At 45.4% G+C, this 19,227-nt stretch overlaps 1 protein-coding gene across 24 annotated transcripts in view; it reads left to right on the top strand.

Moving 5' to 3' along the window:
* Positions 1-19,227, top strand: part of LOC110519948 (E3 ubiquitin-protein ligase MYCBP2) — a 344,395-nt gene that overhangs the window by 252,354 nt on the left and 72,814 nt on the right. For 17 of the 24 annotated variants that reach the window (XM_036974062.1, XM_036974063.1, XM_036974019.1 and 14 more), the window contains 10 exons: positions 5,344-5,538; positions 6,733-6,843; positions 9,010-10,746; positions 11,095-11,264; positions 13,301-13,545; positions 13,901-14,068; positions 14,274-14,431; positions 14,941-15,140; positions 16,704-16,862; positions 17,374-17,534. In XM_036974062.1, the coding sequence (XP_036829957.1) occupies positions 5,344-5,538; positions 6,733-6,843; positions 9,010-10,746; positions 11,095-11,264; positions 13,301-13,545; positions 13,901-14,068; positions 14,274-14,431; positions 14,941-15,140; positions 16,704-16,862; positions 17,374-17,534 (3,304 nt within the window). The remainder of the gene's footprint in view (positions 1-5,343; positions 5,539-6,732; positions 6,844-9,009; positions 10,747-11,094; positions 11,265-13,300; positions 13,546-13,900; positions 14,069-14,273; positions 14,432-14,940; positions 15,141-16,703; positions 16,863-17,373; positions 17,535-19,227) is intronic. The other 7 variants (XM_036974061.1, XM_036974045.1, XM_036974024.1 and 4 more) reach the window with 4 other exon arrangements.

Genomic DNA, 19,227 nt, shown 5'->3' with positions numbered 1-19,227 from the left:
TTTTGAATGCTGGCGGTGCTTTCACTCTAGTGGTAGCATGATACGGAGTCTACAACCCACATAAGTGGCTCAGGTAGTGCAGCTCATCCAGGATGGGACATCAATGCGAGCTGTGGCAAGAAGGTTTGCTGTGTCTGTCAGCGTAGTGTCCAGAGCATGGAGGCGCTACCAGGAGACAGGCCAGTACATCAGGAGACGTGGAGGAGGCCGTAGGAGGGCAACAACCCAGCAGCAGGACCGTAGCGGTCCTGCTGCTGGGTTGTTGCCCTCCTACGGCCTCCTCCACGGAAGCATAGGAACTGAGAAGTGGCCTCTGCCTTTGTGCAAGGAGGAGCAGGAGGAGCACTGCCAGAGCCCTGCAAAACGACCTCCAGCAGGCCACAAATGTGCATGTGTCTGCTCAAACGGTCTCCATGAGGGTGGAATGAGGGCCCGACGTCCACAGGTGGTGGTTGTGCTTACAGCCCAACACCGTGCAGGACGTTTGGCATTTGCCAGAGAACACCAAGATTTGCAAATTCGCCACTGGTGCCCTGTGCTCTTCACAGATGAAAGCAGGTTCACACTGAGCACGTGACAGTCTGGAGACGCCGTGGAGAACGTTCTGCTGCTTGCAACATCCTCCAGCATGACCGGTTTGGCGGTGGGTCAGTCGTGGTGTGGGGTGGCATTCCCTCCATGTGCTTGCCAGAGGTAGCCTGACTGCCATTAGGTACCTAGATAAGATCCTCAGACCCCTTGTGAGACCATATGCTGGTGTGGTTGGCCCTGGGTTCCTCCTAATGCAAGACCTCATGTGGCTGGAGTGTGTCAGCAGTTCCTGCAAGAGGAAGGCATTAATGCTATGGACTGGCCCGCCCGTTCCCCAGACCTGAATCCAATTGAGCACATCTGGGACATCATGTCTCGCTCCATCCACCAACCTCCATCCATTGCACCACAGACTGTCCAGGAGTTGGCGGATGCTTTAGTCCAGGTCTGGGAGGAGATCCGTCAGGAGACCATCCGCCACCTCATCAGGAGCATGCCCAGGCGTTGTAGGGAGATCATACAGGCACGTGGAGGCCACACACACTACTGAGCCTCATTTTGACTTGTTTTAAGGACATTACATCAAAGTTGGATCAGCCTGTAGTGTGGTTTTCCACTTTAATTTTGAGTGTGACTCCAAATCCAGACCTCCATGGGTTGATAAATTTGATTTCCAATGATAATTTTTGTGTGATTTTGTCGTCAGCACATTCAACCATGTAAAGAATAAAGTATTTAATAAGAATATTTCATTCATTCAGATCTAGGATGTATTATTTTAGTGTTCCCTTTTAGTGTTCCCTTCCCTTTTTTTTTGAGCAGTGTATATACTCAATTCACGTCACAAATAGTACGGATTGTGCGGTGAGTATGAAAACACAGCTTTTGTCTTGCTTTTAGATTCCCAAATCAGGGGTGGCATGTGGATGTTAATTAAGAGTGTTGGCTTCAGAATTTCTCTCTACTTTTGTAGTTTTGGAGATAGTGGAGACAGGATAGTAGCATTAGCAAAATCTTAAAGGTACTGTTCACTTTTTAGAAGTTTAACTTATTTTCGACATACCTGACTTGTCTATGCGTGAGTAAAGTAACTGTAACTGAAGGCTAATGTATTTCTAGCTTGACGTTGCTTCACATTACAAGCCTCATAAACCCTTACATTCGCACAGGCCGTCATTAGCATATGGCCAATCAGGATGCAATATGCAAATAACACCATCTCCCCTTTTCATAGTACAAAGTGTAGACTGCCTTTGTCTCAACAGACCTCAAGTGGATAATCTGTCGGTAGGTCTGTCCTGACTAGTACTTCTTGAACATTTGAACGTAGTCATGAACATAAAATATTTTATGTAAACTTTAACCCAAAATGCATCTCTAATTAATTGTAACACAAATCTACCCCACAGGTAAGTTAGAACTGTAACAACTTGACAACTGTTGTCTTTTTTATTTTTTTACTTAGAGCTCAGTCTTTTCTTGTTTGCCTTGACTTATTGGTCCAGTCGTTGAGGTTTAACTATTGCTCGCTCACACCTTTTTCTGGGTATAGCAGGTACATCTGGCTTGTCGGAGTGGTGAAGACACTTGAATCTTCTCCTGTGTAGCGTTGTTGTTTTCAGATCCATCCATAGGGATGAGGTGATGTCTGTTCCTGCGGACAGATACGTGGGGAGCTTACATGGTGCATTGTGGTGCTGCATGTTTCCTCAGCACTGTTCCTGCTACTTTTGAGTCAATCACTCACACCTGTTTTCCAGGTGGGAGTCTGCTGAGGTTGCTGACTCTGTGACGCTTGTTGAAGCTTTGCTGAACCACTCTCCTTTTCCTTTGAGCTGACCGCTGCTGTGTTTGGCGAGTGACGTCACTGTAGTAAGAAGCTGTCGTCCCATCAGCTGTTGTGCCAGGCTGAAGCCATTCTGGAGTGGAGTTGACCAATAGGCCAGCAAAGCAAGGTAAGGGTCGACTGCTTTCTTGAGAAGGTTCTTCACCCTCTGAACGGCACATTCCGCCTCTCCGTTGCTTTGCGGGAACTTTGGACTGCTGTTGACATGGCAAAATCCATACTCTGCAGCGAAGTCGGAAAAGGGTTGTCCGGGTAACTGAAGCCTACTGTCTGTTAAGTTGCTGAAGTTGAAACGTCCGAAAGGTGTGATGAAGGTTGTTAGCATAACTGACTCCTCCGCTAGCGGAATCTGCAAGAAGCACAAGTTCGCATCAAGCTTGCTGAAGATCTTCCTCCCGGCTAGTGAGCCAAGGTCTGTTCGACAGTGGGAAGTATATTTTTCTCTAAACACTGACTCGTTGAGACAAGTGAAATCGATGCATGTCCGCACTTCTCTGTTCTTCTTGGGACAACCACCATGCTGGCGCACCAGTCCTTGGGCCCCCCCACTCTGGTGACAACCTTGAACCCTTGCCTGCTCTCTAGCTCTTTCTAGACTTTTGGCATCAATGTCATAGGAATCCGTCATGGAGTGAGTAGGGCTCTGTGCAGGATTTCAGCTTGATGGTATATAGTTGTTGTACTGTGCCAAAACCAGCTTTGGATTGCTTTCTTTCAGTGTCTGTAAATCAGTGCTGTCAAGTCGATCAACTAGCTCAAGCTTTGTGTGATAGCTGGTCTGCTGTGTGTAAATCGCTGATGACCTACACATCCTCCAGTGTAACCTTTTCTCCCTTTTCTAGAACTACACTTGTGATGCTCTTCCTTAGCGGAGGTTTTGTTTATTTTATTTTTTTAGCAGAGCTGGCTGGTTCCTGCAAAAATGTGATTGAACACATTGTCTGGGATAAAAGTCACATCGGCACCAGTGTCTATTTTGAATTTCACATTTCTGTCCATCACTTGAATCATCCATGGGTCGCCTCCTGCTGTTATTGTTCCTAGGAAAATGCTATCATCACCTTTTGAACCTTGTTTACAGGATCACACACTACTTCACACACTACTTCATTAGCTGCTCACGGTGCAGGGCTTTTGCCACGGTTTCGACACTTTGGCTGCTATTTGCCATTAGCATTACCATGGCTAGCTTTCTCATGCTGGAATATCTGTTTCCACTAATACTGGCTGCCTTTTTGCATAACTCTATCCACTGAGCATGCCTCTTTTTGTTGTTACTATGTCACCTTGCAGGTGACTTTGCTGCTTCCGTTCTGACAGGCGCATGTTTGCTGCTAGTCCAACAGATAGCCTATCTCTAATTGGCTTATCATGCAAAAGTCCAGAGTTCCAATGCTCTGCTAGGGCATATAAGGCAGTGACAAAATAATCCACTTTCTTTTTATCCTCTCCGCAAGTTAAAGTGGACTTTCTCATAGTTCCATGTTTTTTTTACCATAAAGACTGCTTGAAATCCATCTCTTACTTTGCTGTTGCTCGAGTTTGTTTAGGTTTAGACACCTCCAAAACGTCATCTGCTTCATGTATCTTTATGAAGGCACATTTCTTGCTAGCTTGACGTTGCTTCACATTACAAGCCACGTAAGAGAGATGCTTTCCTCATGAACCCCTACATTTCTACAGGACCTCATTAGCATATGGCCAATAAGGATGAAATATGCAAAGACAGCACAAGATCTAGGGTGGTATCATTTTGTACAACCCCTTAAAATTTGTTAGCTGGTCAGGATGAGTCCTAAATCTTCTGGCCAGCATTTTTGGGTAATGTAACAATACTAGTGGAAACCGATTGTATCAGTTAGTGGTGCACTCAAAAGCATGGGAAAGTGGGTAGTGCCCACAACGGCACTATTTCCCCATACTGGATCAAGTTGACCCTCCGAGGCCACAGGGGCTGTCAATAAGCACTAACTGTGTCCATTCTTTTGTTCTGCATGTCTCATTGTTTCACGTGTGTGTATGTCATACCTAACATCACTGCTATGTTCAGTCATAATGTGTCTCAGTCTGTGTGCATGGGCCAGTTAGTGTGCTTCCGCCAGGTCAGGTGGGACCTGGAATATCTTCCCAACACCAGTGTTCACAAGTCCCCCCCCCCCCCAAGTGAAAGGGTGTCCTGCCAAATCGGAATCAACCCCCACAGCTTCCTACTGGCTCATTGGACGTCTTTCCTCTCCAAAATCCCTCCAACTTTTCCTCAGGTTTTTTTCTTAGCTGGTAAATGTAAGGTAAATTAATCAGTAGAATATGTCTGAATAAAGGGGACTTTCAAAACTTGCTTACCATTTACTTGGTACCATTTAAGTTTTGCAAAAGATCTCTCTCTATGGAACTATTTATACCTGATACTTGATTGATACTTGATTTTCCCTGTAATTAGTCAAAACTGAATCACTGAACTTTTCTCCTAAAATCTTTCAGGGAAATTTAGATCATTTTCTTATTCCATATGGAAATGAGTGAAGGAGAGGAGTTTTCTATGTTGTTGGGTAGAAAGCAGATGCACTCTACCTTAGAGATACTACAGTACATATAGTACAAACAGTGTTATTTTCCCTATTTGGCTTCCACACTTTGTCCCAAGTGACACAACCCCGGCCCGGCCAATCGCCATTACTGTCCCAAATCCCCACCCTGTGACATCACCCATTACCCCATGTCACTTTAGTTTACCCCCTTCTCCCCTCCTATCCAGAAACTCCCACCTCACCCCCCTACACACCCCCACCCCCTTCCACCTCTCCGGCATTACCTGTGTGGGAGATGATTGATAAATCAATGGACATTTTAATGGTTACTGTTTAATGGATTCATTGATTGATTTATACCCCACCTTTTGGAATCCTATAAGACCATAGTGTAAGCTAAGCTGTAGTCCCCCTTCCCCTTCTCTTCCGTTATTGCAGGTGACCAAAGGTTGACTGCCATACTGAATAGTGCCATTCAGTCTGGGCCCTTCCTCCCTCCAGCTGCTCCTCCCTCCTCTTCCTCCGTATTTGAGCAAGCCGCCCAACCTCCCTCCTCCTCCCTTGTCCACAGCCCATTTGTGTTTGGACAATGCCCCAGGTCCCAAGTGTCTCAGCCGCAGCCACAGCTTCCGAGTAAGTCGGTCCGTCTGTATGACAGTGTCGACGCTTGCTTGCCCAGGTGCTCCTGGTCCCATCTTAATTCCTCCTTAGCTTATCATTCTTTTGTTTGTGATTTTTTTACTTGCGTATTTGTTTAGCTTTTTTCTGTTTTTTGGGGGGGGCAGGGGGGACCGAAGACACCCTAACATTGCTGTTATGTTCTGACTGCTGCTTACAATACCTTGCCTAGTAATGTAGCTGCTTGCTTTTTGTTTATACACCAGTGTTCTTTCTCCATCTTCATCCCTGATTTAAACAGAGACTCAGCGATATGACGTGATCACAAGCAGCAGTCTGCCCAGAGATATTGTCAAGAGAGTGAGGCAAAAAGGCTGCATTTGACGATCACCCATACAGATAGTTGCATTTGTACATAGGTTTGCTTCTATGTCCTGCAATTTAAAAGGTGTCTGACGACAAATGTTGACGAATGCAGCCTCTGCCTTCGTCTTTGTGTCAGAAGTCACCCTGCTCCTCTTGGTAGACGCGTATCACTGATTCTAATTTTAAACACCAGCTCCCATTCCTGCTTAGTGCTCCCATCGCAAATGTAGACTACCTTAGTGTAATTCATCATATGAATTTAGGTAGCATCATTTAGTGTACTTATTACTGTATTAGTTTACTACATGCTTTCATTCTTTACATTTATGAATCTCTATAAAGGTCCTGGGCAGATACACTAAACTAAATGCCTTGAGAATGTGTCAATATGACTAACCTTAACTCACAGCACCTGTAGTGTGTAAATCAGAGACAATCTCATGGTCAGGTCAGTGGATATGCTCCCAACTATTAGGTTTCAATAAAGTATAACATGTATCAATTAGTTTCCGTTCACTCCATTTTCTCAGCCCCTGGCTCAAACTCATGTCTCCCAGCCCTAGTTCATGCATCTCTTACTACCCCCTGATATCCTATAGCTGTCTGCTCTCCATATGTCTGTTGGTCTGACTCCATATTTTTTACACTCTCAATGGCCATCCTCATCACTCTAGCGCTCTCCTTCTTTCTCTCACTCCTCTCTCCCTCCTTCCCTTTCTCTGTGGAGTGTTTTCTTACCTGTTTTCTCTACTTACCTGTACATGCTACGCTTCTTTTCTCTGTGAGAGTGTCCCTGCATTCATTCCCTGTGTTTTGCTTACCTACCACTGTTTTCCGCCGTAGATGGTTCTTCATCACGCAGCCTTGCTTCTTCTCACGAGCGGGTGCACAAAAGCAGTGCGTCCGTGGCTGGGCATGGTTCTGCACTCTCATCTCTTGCTCTCAGGCAAAAGGGTGGGTAACATACAAAATGCATGCCTCCTTCAGACTGAAATGTGGGAATCCTTTACAGAGTCAGTTAATGCTGAACAACAGGATAAATAGGATTATCAAGAGTAAAACACAAGTAAATAGGTAATTTGTTCTAAACTGAACACTAGCTACAATTATCAGAAGGAATAGGGGAGATGCTTATTCACATAGAGGTTAGGGGTGGGACTAATGTCCCTAGACAGGATAAATTCTAAAGACCAATTATAAACTCAGCAAAAAAATAAATGTCCTCTCACTGTCAACTGCGTTTTTATTTCAGCAAACTTAACATCTGTAAATATTTGTATGAACATAAGATTCAACAACTGAGACATAAACTGAGCAAGTTCCACAGACATGTGACTAACAGAAATTGAATAATGTGTCCCTGAACAAAGGAGGGGGGGGTCAAAAGTAACGGTCAGTATCTGGTGTGGCCACCAGCTGCAAAAAGTACTGCAGTGCATCTCCTCATGGACTGCATCAGATTTGCCAGTTCTTGCTGTGAGAAGTTAGCCCACTCTTCCACCAAGGCACCTGCAAGTTACCGGACATTTCTGGGAGGAATGGCCCTAGCCCTCACCCTCTGATCCAACAAGTCGTGCTCAATGGGATTGAGATCCGGGCTCTTCGATGGCCATGGCAGAACACGTGACATTCCTGTCTTGCAGGAAATCAAACACAGAGCGAGCAGAATGGCTGGTGGCATTGTCATGCTGGAGAGTCATGTCGGTATGAACCTGTAGGAAGGGTACCACATGAGGGAGGAGGATGTCTTCCCTGTAATGCACAGCAATGACAACAAGCTCAGTCCCATGATGCAGTGACCCCCCCCCCCCGACCATGACGGACCCTCCACCTCCAAATCGATCCTGCTCCAGAGTACAGGCCTCGGTGTAACGCTCATTCCTTCGACGATAAACGCGAATCCGACCATCACACCTGGTGAGACAAAACCTCAACTCGTCAGTGAAAAGCACTTTTTGCCAGTCCTGTCTGGTCCAGCGACGGTGGGTTTGTGCCCATAGGCAACGTTGTTGCCGGTGATGTCTGGTGTGAACCTGCCTTACAACAGGACTACAAGCCCTCAGTCCTGTCTCTCTCAGCCTATTGCGGACAGTCTGAGCTCTGATGGAGGGATTGTGCATTCCTGGTATAACTCGAGCAGCTGTTGCCATCCTGTACCTGTCCCGACGGTGTGATGTTCGGATGTACCTATCCTGTGCAGGTGTTGTTACACGTGGTCTGCCACTGTGAGGACGATCAGCTGTCCGTCCTGTCTCCCTGTAGTGCTGTCTTCGGCGTCTCACAGTACGGACATTGCAATTTTTTGCCCTGGCCACATCTGCTGGCCTCATGCCTCCTTGCAGCATGCCTAAGGTACGTTCACGCAGATGAGCAGAGACCCTGGGCATCTTTCTTTTTGTGTTTTTCAGAGTCAGTAGAAACTGCTTCTTCAGTGTCCTAAGTTTTCATAACTGTGACCTTAATTGCCTACCATCTGTAGGCTGTTAGTGCCTTAACGACCGTTCCACATGTGCATGTTCATTAATTGTTTATGGGAAGCATGGGAAACAGTGTTTAAACCCTTTACAATGAAGATCTGTGAAGTTATTTGGATTTTTACGAATTATCTTTACAAGACAGGGTCCTGAAAATGGGACGTTTCTTTTTTTGCTGAGTTTATATTAGCTATTCTAGGGCACAGTGCTGGGCTGCATGGGCTTCTTCTCATCAGTTGCACCATGATCCATTAGCTACCCCTGTCTGTTTAAGTGGTCTTCAGACATGCATAGATAGACACTTTTCCAAAGTATATTCATCTATGTCAAGGCCATTGAAGGCTCTTCTAGAATAATCTTTGTCCTCTGCTATAATGCTGTCACTTTACTAAAACGTATTGGTCCACAACTTTCCACAGTCTAAGAAAGAGGTTACTTATTGACTCAAAAATATTTGTATGTTTTAAAAAAAATGTTACATCCAGACTTCTACTGTTGTTTCTCTTCTCCCCCCCATTTTTCTTCCCTTTCATAATCCATTTTGTTTTGACCCTTAGATGTTGAGTATTGTACTCAGATATGCTGCCTTTTACAGTAATCCTCTTAGTTGTTGTATAACTGTTTCTATGTTGTGGCTGGCTACTAGGTAACTTAGGGGCGCGGCCCATGTCCCCGGCCACCAAACAACGACTGGAAAGTCGCTCCCCAAAACAGGAGGGGCGTGGCGGTCGCACCTCGGAACAGTCCAAAAGTAAAGATCCGCCGGCCAGCGAGGCACTTATCCTGCGGTCGGACACTGCCAAGCTGCGGTCGGACTCCCATAGCCGCTCCCACTCGCCCAACCACAACACCCTGCAGGCACTGAAGGCCGACGGGCGCGATCGTAACTCCTCCGGGCTGCGCGCCGAGTCGCCTAACCCTGGCTCCCGCTCCACCTCGCCCAAACAGAAGGGCCTTTCTTCCACCTCGGGGAGGTCTAGCCCCTCCAGCACCTCCTCACCCCGCTCCTCCACCCAGCACGACAAGAACTTTGCTCAGGACAAGAACCAACCAATTGACAAGAATATGCCACAAGACAAGAACCAACCAATTGACAAGAACATGCCACAAGACAAGAACCAACCCCATGACCAGAACCTCCCTCCCAATGTCAGCCCCTCCAAGGCTCGGTTGGACCCGCCCAGAGAAAGGTCCAAGTCGGACTCGTACACCCTGGACCCGGACACCCTGAGGAAGAAGGTCCCTCTCACCTCAGAGCCCCTAAGGGGAAGGTCCACCTCGCCCAAACCCAAACTACCATCCAAGGACGGGAGCAGCAAAGGAGGAGATAGGAATGCGGAGAACCGCACCCCGTCGCCCCATGTGACCCAGGAGAACCTCCACAGCGAGGTGGTGGAGGTGTGTACGTCTAGTGCTCTTCTTTCCAATGATGATGAGGGAAACAATGAAAACGTGGAGGTGAGGAATGCAGAGGAGGGATCCTCAAAGGTGCACTTCAGCATCGGCAAGGCACCCGTGAAGGAGGAGCTGGAGAGCAGCCGCTTGTCGCCCAAAGTCAGCCGCAAGACCTCCAGCCGACACGTGCGCCCCAAGAAGGACAAGTCGGGCCCGCTCTTCAAGGGTGAGAGCTCGTCGAGGGTCACCGAGCCCGCCAAGCAGGCCATGTCACCCTCAGTTGCAGAGTGTGCCCGGGCGGTCTTCGCCGCGTTCCTCTGGCACGAGGGTATCGTCCACGATGCCATGGCCTGCTCCTCGTTCCTCAAGTTCAACCCAGAGCGGACCAAGGAGCACGCGCCCATCCGCAGCTCGCTGGGTGGCCAGGGCGGCCAAGAGGAGAAGGAAAGTAAGCTGAAGAACCGCCACTCACTGGAGATATCCTCGGCCCTCAATATGTTCAACATCTCCCCGCATGGGCCAGACATATCCAAGATGGGCAGCATCAACAAGAACAAGGTCCTGTCAATGCTCAAAGAGCCTCCCCTGCCCGAAAAGTGTGAGGATGGCAAGGGGGAGCACGTCTCCTTCGAGGTGGCCACTCACCCTACCATGAGGGCTAAGTCCATCCTGCCGCTCACCCTCCAGCACCTCGTTGCATTCTGGGAGGACATCTCAATGGCAACCATCAAGGCAGCCACCCAAAACATGATTTTTCCCAGCCCGGGCTCCAGCGCCATCCTGAAGAAAAAGGAGAACGAGAAGGACACTAAGAAGTCCAAGAAGGAGAAAAAGAAAAGAGATAAGGCGGAGGTGCGCCCCAGGGGGAACCTGTTTGGGGAGATGGCTCAGCTGGCCATGGGGGGACCGGAGAAGGACACCATCTGTGAGCTGTGTGGGGAGTCGCACCCCTACCCTGTCACCTACCACATGAGGCAGGCCCACCCAGGTAAGATCAACAATGTTGGGTTTGCTTTTATTCTATACTGTTAGAAATACACATGTCATATCACTGTGAGAGGTTAGCCGACCTCTCACATATAAAAGTCTGATTTTTAAGTCCTATGACAGTCTATATTTTGTTTATTACATTTGTGGATGAAAAATAACGCTTTAAAGCAGAACATTTCTTCATACTGAGGCGGATGGTGGCTAACCCCATTAAACCATTTGCACTGTATCTCTGCTAATATGGCAACACTACTCAATGTGATCTTAGCATAGAGATAAATGTATATTAATATGTTCTATTTAAGTTGGTGGATTTTAGCTTGATTTGTTGTTTTGTTTTGGGCAGGTTGTGGTCGCTATGCGGGAGGCCAGGGCTATAACAGCATTGGCCACTTCTGTGGGGGCTGGGCGGGAAACTGTGGAGACGGCGGGATCGGAGGAAGCACCTGGTACCTGGTGTGTGACCGTTGCAGGGAGAAGTACCTAAGAGAGAAGCAGACTGCAGCCAGGGAAAAGGTAGTGTACTTCTTGATGCTTCAATCAATTGTTGTTTTGTACCTTATCTTTACACATTAAATTCTCCAAGTTCAAATGGAAACTTAACAAATGGATACTTGGATAGTTAACCGTAAGGATTTAACATATTATGCTCTATTCTAATTTCTCACTGTAATAGTCACAGTTCAGAGGAAAACCTTTCGCAACCATGTACTTTCATAAACAGCCTTGGTAACATGGTTGTGACAGTCTTACAATGCATTATAACTGCATCATAATGCATTATTCCTACAAGTAGAGGTCTGCCCGGGACTGATTTATTTATCCCGCCTGCACCCGCATCATTTCATACTGCACCCTCCAACACCCGCTGGCTTTCTGTCCGACTCCCACCTGTTACTGCAAGAACTTGTCCCGAACCCAACCGTAGTCCCTCTGTTATTTTAGGCATATGTAACGATGCAGCTCACTTACCAGTCATGGTCACAGCTGTTTTGCGCCCTAAAGGAAATTTCAAAATGGGCAAAAATAACCTAAGAATAGGTTGAATTACCAGAGATTGTCACGTGGCCCATTTTATTATTAGACTTGCACTTTCTTTTGAGCCAACCAGGCTCAATGTTAGCTAGCTAACACTAGGCTATAGCTAGCTAAGCAAATGGTCTCTGGTATGAATAATAAGGTCATATACTTAACGTTAGCTAGCGAGCCAACCAGCTAACGTTAGCATACTTGCTAGGTAAACAATCAACCATAAGCACAACTCATGACGTTACTACCCTGCATGAATCTGCAGGTAGCTAACCAACCAGGTTCAATGTTAGCTAGCTAACATTAGGCTATAGCGAGCCAAGCAATGGCCCTTTCTGTCAAAATGAGGAATGAGTAATATCTGAAAATGTAGCTAGCTAGACTATCTTACCCGTATACATCATTCATGGTTAGATGCGTCTCCTGTCGGATGCCATGGTTGCCCTTGGTTTGAAGATGTCATCCGGAGACGGGTGTTTTCTCCATCTCCTTAGCTATTATACACTAATTCCACTGATTTCAAAACTTAGTCCTCCAAAAAGTGGAGAGCAACACTTTAATACACAATACATTTAAAAAAGCAGCGTTAAACAGGATTACCAACACAAGCTCAAATCGACAGAAGCATGCTCATCTCTCAGCATGTCCAGCCCACTCATTATCTCAACCAATCATGGCTAGCGGGAAGGTTGTTGACTTTTTTGGCAAAAACTAGGCTCGTAATTTAACAATTTTATTCGTATTAACAGATGGCATGCAAGTTTGTTATTAAGGCACATGAAAGTTCATGTTCGAGAAGGCATTTCTGGCAAACATTTTGATAAAACATTTATTTAAAAAAGTTTACGTTCAAACGGTTCTCCTGTGAAATAGTGACCCGTGACATACGCCTAGTTTCCTCAAACGGGTCACAAATATGATTGATCAATATTTATTTATAGGCGATGTAGTAAACTATAGCTTAATCATGTTTAGGAGGTATATTTCCTTGGAAATGCATAGGCAGCCTACTCTATTTCATTGAGACCACACCTATACTAGGCGCACTTGATCTCGCACACCCAACTAGGATAGGCGAGGTAGGCTACTTAACTTGAAGCAGCGAATTCTGAGTGTGTGAATAATGCGACAAAGATGTCCTTTTTAATACAATAGGTAAGCTGACCCATTAAGTGCAGAAAGATGATCGTTTCCAAATAATCTGCGGGATAACAAAAAAATATTTTAATCCCAAAGTTGTCTGATCTGACTGCACGCTTCCAACAGAAGCATGACAAATACAGACAGCGCCGCAATGATCTCTCTAGGGACCAGCAGCCCTCTACCTACAAATATTACCACAAACTTTAACTCTACATTTTATTCATTTAGCAGAAGTTCTTATCCAGAGCGATTTACAGGAGCAATTAAGGTGCCTTGCTAAGTAACATTTTGGTTACTGGCCCAATGCCCTTAACTGCTAGGCTACCTGCTTTGCCCTCTAACCCATCCGTTACCTCTAACCACCCTCCCTACCCATCCAGGTGAAGCAGTCGAGGAAGAAGCCCCTGCAGGTGAAGACGCCGCGGGCGCTTCCCACCATGGAGGCCCACCAGGTGATCCGTGCCAACGCCCTGTTCCTGCTGTCCTTAAGCAGTGCTGCTGAACCCAGCCTGCTGTGCCACCACCCGCCTCGCCCGCTCCACTCCACACTGCCCAGCCTCAAGGAGGGTGTCTCGGACGAGATTCCCAACAAGATCGGCTGCCTCTACCTGCAGACGCTGGCCAGGTAAATGATGGATATCTATTGTGATGATCAAAATGACTGGAGAGACTGGGAGGGGAAAAATTAAAGGTGATTTCCTTTTATTTTTGCTTCCTAAACAGTCTCCTCCTCCTTTAGTTTTATGCCCTTTGGGACAGCATTACACTTGAAGCGCTGTGGCCACTTTAATTCAAGTGAGGATGATCATACATTTTGTGTGTGTAGTATCTTACCCATGTCCTGTGAACATGTTACACAGTGAAAACCATCATGGAATTTTTAACATTTATTTTCTATAAGGTAGCATCCACATAACCTAAACACTAAATCTTTGAACTACATATGATACATGTACGTAAACCTGTCTCCTCTCTTCCAGGCAACACACAGAGAACTTTGGTGGGTACACAGATGACAACCTGTTCCAGGACGAGATGAGGTACCTGCGCTCCACATCTGTCCCTGCGCCCTACATCTCAGTCACCCCTGACGCTTGCCCCAATGTGTTCGAGGAGCCCGAGAGCAACATGAAATCCATGCCCCCCAGGTAACACACCTCTTTTTGAGAGTAGAGATGAGCAGACTGATTATGTCTATGTGTGTGTTGTATGTGGTTGTAGCGTGTGTCATATCTGTGCGTGTTTGTGTGAAAGAGACTCGTTCCAGTGTGGTGTGACTGTGTGTGTGTTGTATTTATGTGTCATCTATGACATAAACAGATGGTCAACATTTCTTTGTTGTATCTCTTGCAGTCTAGAGACCAGCCCAATCACAGACAGTGACTTGTCCAAGCGGACGGTGTTCCAGAGGTCCTACTCTGTGGTGGCCTCTGAGTACGACAAGCAGCATTCGGCCTCCCCGGCCAGGGTCAAAGCCGTGCCCAGGCGCAGAGTCCACAGTGGGGATGCAGGTGGGTAAACCTTCCCCTAAACCACCAAACCAGAGGAATGTGATCCTATTTACTAGTATAGTCCATTAAACTAAGAGTTTTAGATGCATGCAGACAAAAGTTATTCTACACTTCACCATTAACTCATGTACCTGGTGTTTACTACAAAATGATTATAATGATTATGGTAATGGTCATTACATGAAAAAGACATTGAAGTGTAACTCTTTTTTTTTGTTTTCATAGTATTAATTATTTGTAATTGTCAGCTGGAATAGGGTTGCAAATTACTAAGTGTTACCAATCATCATGACATTTGTAATACCGTATTTATTGTTTTGTTATTTATATCATATTTACACAATTGGTGGGTCTATTCCTGAATGATGATTGGTTAAAACCTGTTGTATAAAAGTGATAATGCCCCCAAAGACTTCATCTTGGGCCTAACAACCCCCATGCCAATATATCCTCCAAACACCAGCTTCTTGGGCATTATCACTTAATTGTAACACTGTCCTCCCCTCCAGAAGTGGGTTCCTCTCTGTTGCGCCACCCGTCCCCGGAACTGTCCCGTCTAATCTCGGCCCATGGATCCCTCAGTAAGGGCGAGAGGAACTTCCAGTGGCCTGTCCTGGCCTTCGTCATCCAGCACCACGACCTGGAGGGTCTGGAGGTGGCCATGAAGCATGCCCTCCGCAAGTCTGCCTGCAGGGTCTTCGCCATGGAGGTACGTCTGTCAAAGATACTCTTAATGTACACATGATGGTGTACATTAACTTCTCTGGGATATGTGGGACGGTAGCGTCCCACCTTGCCAACAACCAGCGAAAGTGGAGGGCGGCAAATTCAAACAACAAAATCTCATAATTTAAATTCCTCAAGCATACAAGTATTTTACACCATTTTTAAGATAAAATTCTCATTAATCCAGCCACAGTGTCTGATCTCAAAAAGGCTTTACAGCGAAAGCACCACAAACATTTGTTAGGTCACCACCAAGTCGCAAAAAAAGACATTTTTCCAGAGAGAGGAGTCACAAAAAGCACAAATAGAGATAAAATTAATCACTAACCTTTGATGATCTTCATCAGATGACACAATACATGGATGTTTTGTTCGCTAAAGTGCATATTTATATTTTAAAAATCTCATTTTACGTTCAGTAGTTCTAAAACATGAGGTGATTTTGCAGAGAGCTACAAACCATGCAAAAATCTGAGTACAGCGTTCAGACAACAAAGCAGCCAAAAAGATATCCGCCATATTGTGCAGTCAACATTAGTCAGAAATAGCATTATAAATATTCACTTACCTTTGTGGAATCCCAGTTCCACAATAAATGTTTGATTTGTTTGATAAAGTTCATCATTTATGTCCAAATAGCTTCTTTTGTTAGGGTGTTTGGTAAACAAATCCATAAGTGCGTTCAGGTCCAGTCGGACGAAAAGTTCAAAAAGTTATATTACAGGTCGTAGAAACTTGTCAAACGAAGTATAGAATCAATCTTTAGGATGTTTTTATCATAAATCTCCAATAATATCCCAACCGGAGAATTCATTTTTCTGTAGAAAAGCATTGGAACGAGAGGTAACTTTCTCTGACCGCGCGTCACGAGACCGAGGCTGCTGGCAGACCTCTGACTCAATCCCCTCTCATTCTCTGCCCCTTCACAGTAGAAGCCTCAAACAAAGTTCTAAAGACTGTTGACATCTAGTGGATGCCTTAGGAAGTGCAATATGACCCCATTTACACTGTGTATTGGAATGGCAAAGAGTTGAAAAACTACAAACCTCGGATTTCCCACTTCCTGGTTGTTCTGTTATACTCCGACATCATTCAAACAGTTTTAGAAACTTCAGAGTGTTTTCTATCTAATACTACTAATAATATGCATATATTAGCATCATTAGCTACAGTTTACTCTGGGCACCATCCAAGCTACTCAATACTGCCCCCAAGAAGTTAAGTATTTCCCATAGGAAAATGTCTCATGCTTACTCTAGCTGGGCATTTGCAGTTGTATAGCACAATTAAACTGTTAGCTGTGTAATGTCAAATGCTAATGTGATTAGCCTATTGGCTAACCTCTTTGAGGTGTCAGTGGTAGTCGCTAGACGGACCTGTTAGAAAGGACAAAAGTGTAGGCAATATCTGAGATGATAAACTGATTAAAATGTTTATTTTTCTGAAGTAGTAGTACTAGGGTTAAGATTAGGTTAAGGTTAGGTTAGTGGTTTGAAAAGCACTGAAAAGGACTGAGCCACCATCTAACCCATATCCCCCTCCTCAGGCATTCAACTGGCTGCTGTGTAACGTGATCCAGACCACTTCGCTGCACGACATCCTGTGGCACTTTGTCGCCTCCCTTACCCCGTCACCATTTGAACCCGAGGAAGAGGAGGAGGATGAAAATAAAGCCCATGGGAACAAGGAAATTGTGATTGAGCAGGTGATGTTTGATTATTATTATTTAACCCTGCTGGTCATCTATGAACATCTTGGCCATGTTCTTTTATAATCTCCACCCGGCACAGCCAGAAGAGGACTGGCCACCCCTCATAGCCTGGTTCCTCTCTTGGTTTCTTCCTAGGTTCTGGCCTTTCTAGGGAGTTTTTCCTGGCCACCGTGCTTCTACTCCCACATTGCTTGCTGTTTGGAGTTTTAGGCTGGGTTTCTGTACAGCACTTTGTGACAGCTGATGTAAGAAGGGATTTATAAATACATTTGATTGATTAAGAATCCGGGGGGGGGGGGGGGGTCGCGGTCGCGCGCGTCGTCTCTTGTGAAACAGGTCTCTTCCAAATTAGATTATCTCAATGAGACAAACCTGGATACATAAACGTTTTTATTTGACGTACCAGTGCAAACATTTTCTATATTCAGACATAGTCTGAAGTCATTTCATCATTAATATGTGTGTTTTTATAAACTTTTCAATCATATTTTCTTCATACACACAGGAGAGGGACTTTGGAGTGTGTGAGCACCCGCTGTCTGACATTGTGATTGCCGGGGAGGCCGCCCATCCCCTCCCACACACCTTCCACCGCCTCCTCCAGACCATCTCTGACCTCATGATGTCACTTCCTAGTGGCAGCTCCCTGCAGCAGATGGCCCTCAGGTACGGTGGCCCCTGTTGCTCAGAGTTCCCCTCCACGTTAAACTCAAACCTGCCTTCAGCTAAATAATTTTAACCATACACTTGGACAGAGCATATTATCTTGCAATAAGACGTAAGCTATATCTTTTAAACAGCTTGGAAAATTCCTGAAATTATGTCATGGCTTTAGAAGCTTCTGATAGCCTAATTGACATCATTTGAGTCAATTGGAGGTGTACCTGTGGATGTATTTCAAGGCCTACCTTCAAACTCATTGCTTGACATTATGGGAAAATCTAAATAAATCAGCCAAGACCTCACAAAATAAATTGTAGACCTCCACACATCTGGTTCATCCTTGGGAGCAATTTCCAAATGCCTGAAGGTACCACGCTCATCTCTACAAACAATAGTACGCAAGTATAAACACCATGGGACCCGGCAGCCATCACACTGCTCATCCTAGAGATGAACGTACTTTGGTGTGAAAAGTGAAAATCAATCCCAGAACAACTGCAAAGGACCTTGTGAAGATGCTGGAGGAAACAGTTACAAAAGTATCTATATCCACAGTAAAACGAGTCCTATTTTTTATTTATTTTACCTTTATTTAACTAGGCAAGTCAGTTAAGAACAAAATCTTATTTTCAATGACGGCCTAGGAACAGTGGGTTAACTGCCTGTTCAGGGGCAGAACGACAGATTCGTACCTTGTCAGCTAGGGGATTTGAACTTGCAACCTTCCAGTTACTAGTCCAACGCTCTAACCACTAGGCTACCCTGCCGCCCCTATATCGACATAACCTGAAAGGCCGCTCCGCAAGGAAGAAGCCACTGCTCCAAAACCGCCATAAAAAAGCCAGACTACAGTATTTAACTGCACATGGGATCATACTTTTTGGAGAAATGTCCTCTGGTCTGATGAAACAAAAATAGAAGTGTTTGGCCATAATGACCATCATTATGTTTGGAGGAAAAATGGCGAGGCTTGCAAGCCGAAGAACACCATCCCAACCATGAAGCACAGGCTTGTCAGCATCATGTTGTGGGGGTGCTTTGCTGCTGAAGGGACTGGTGCACTTCACAAAATAGATGTATCATGAGGTAGGAAAGTTTTGTGCATATATTGAAGCAACATCTCAAGACATCAGTGAGGAAGTTAAAGATGGGTCGCAAATGGGTCTTCCAAATGGACAATGACCCGAAGCATACTTCCGAAGTTGTGGCAAAATGGCTTAAGGACAACAGCGTCAAGGTATTGGAGTGGCCATTACAAAGCCCTGACCTCAATCCTATAGAAAATTTGTGGGCAGAACTGAAAAGGCGTATGCGAGCAAGGAGGCCAAACCTGACTCAGTTACACCAGCTCTGTCAGGATGAATGGGCCAAAATTCACCCAACTTATTGGGAAGTTGTGGGAAGCTTGTGGAAGGCTACCCGTAACGTTTGACCCAAGTTAAACAATTTAAAGGCAATGCTACCAAATACTAATTGAGTGTATGTGAACTTCTGAACCACTGGGAATGTGATGAAAGAAATTAAAGCTTAAATAAATCATTCTCTTTACTATTATTCTGACATTTCACATTCTTAAAATAAAGCGGTGATCCTAATTTTTACTACGATTAAACGTCAGTAATTGTGAAAACTGAGTTTAAATGTATTTGGATAAGGTGTATGTAAACTTCCGACTTCAACTGTAAGTACGGTCACT

The sequence above is a fragment of the Oncorhynchus mykiss genome, chromosome 3, assembly GCF_013265735.2.
Source record: "Oncorhynchus mykiss isolate Arlee chromosome 3, USDA_OmykA_1.1, whole genome shotgun sequence".
Taxonomy (NCBI): domain Eukaryota; kingdom Metazoa; phylum Chordata; class Actinopteri; order Salmoniformes; family Salmonidae; genus Oncorhynchus; species Oncorhynchus mykiss.
The sequence above is the reverse complement of the archived record's forward strand: the minus strand, read 5'-3'. Positions and strand labels throughout refer to the sequence as shown.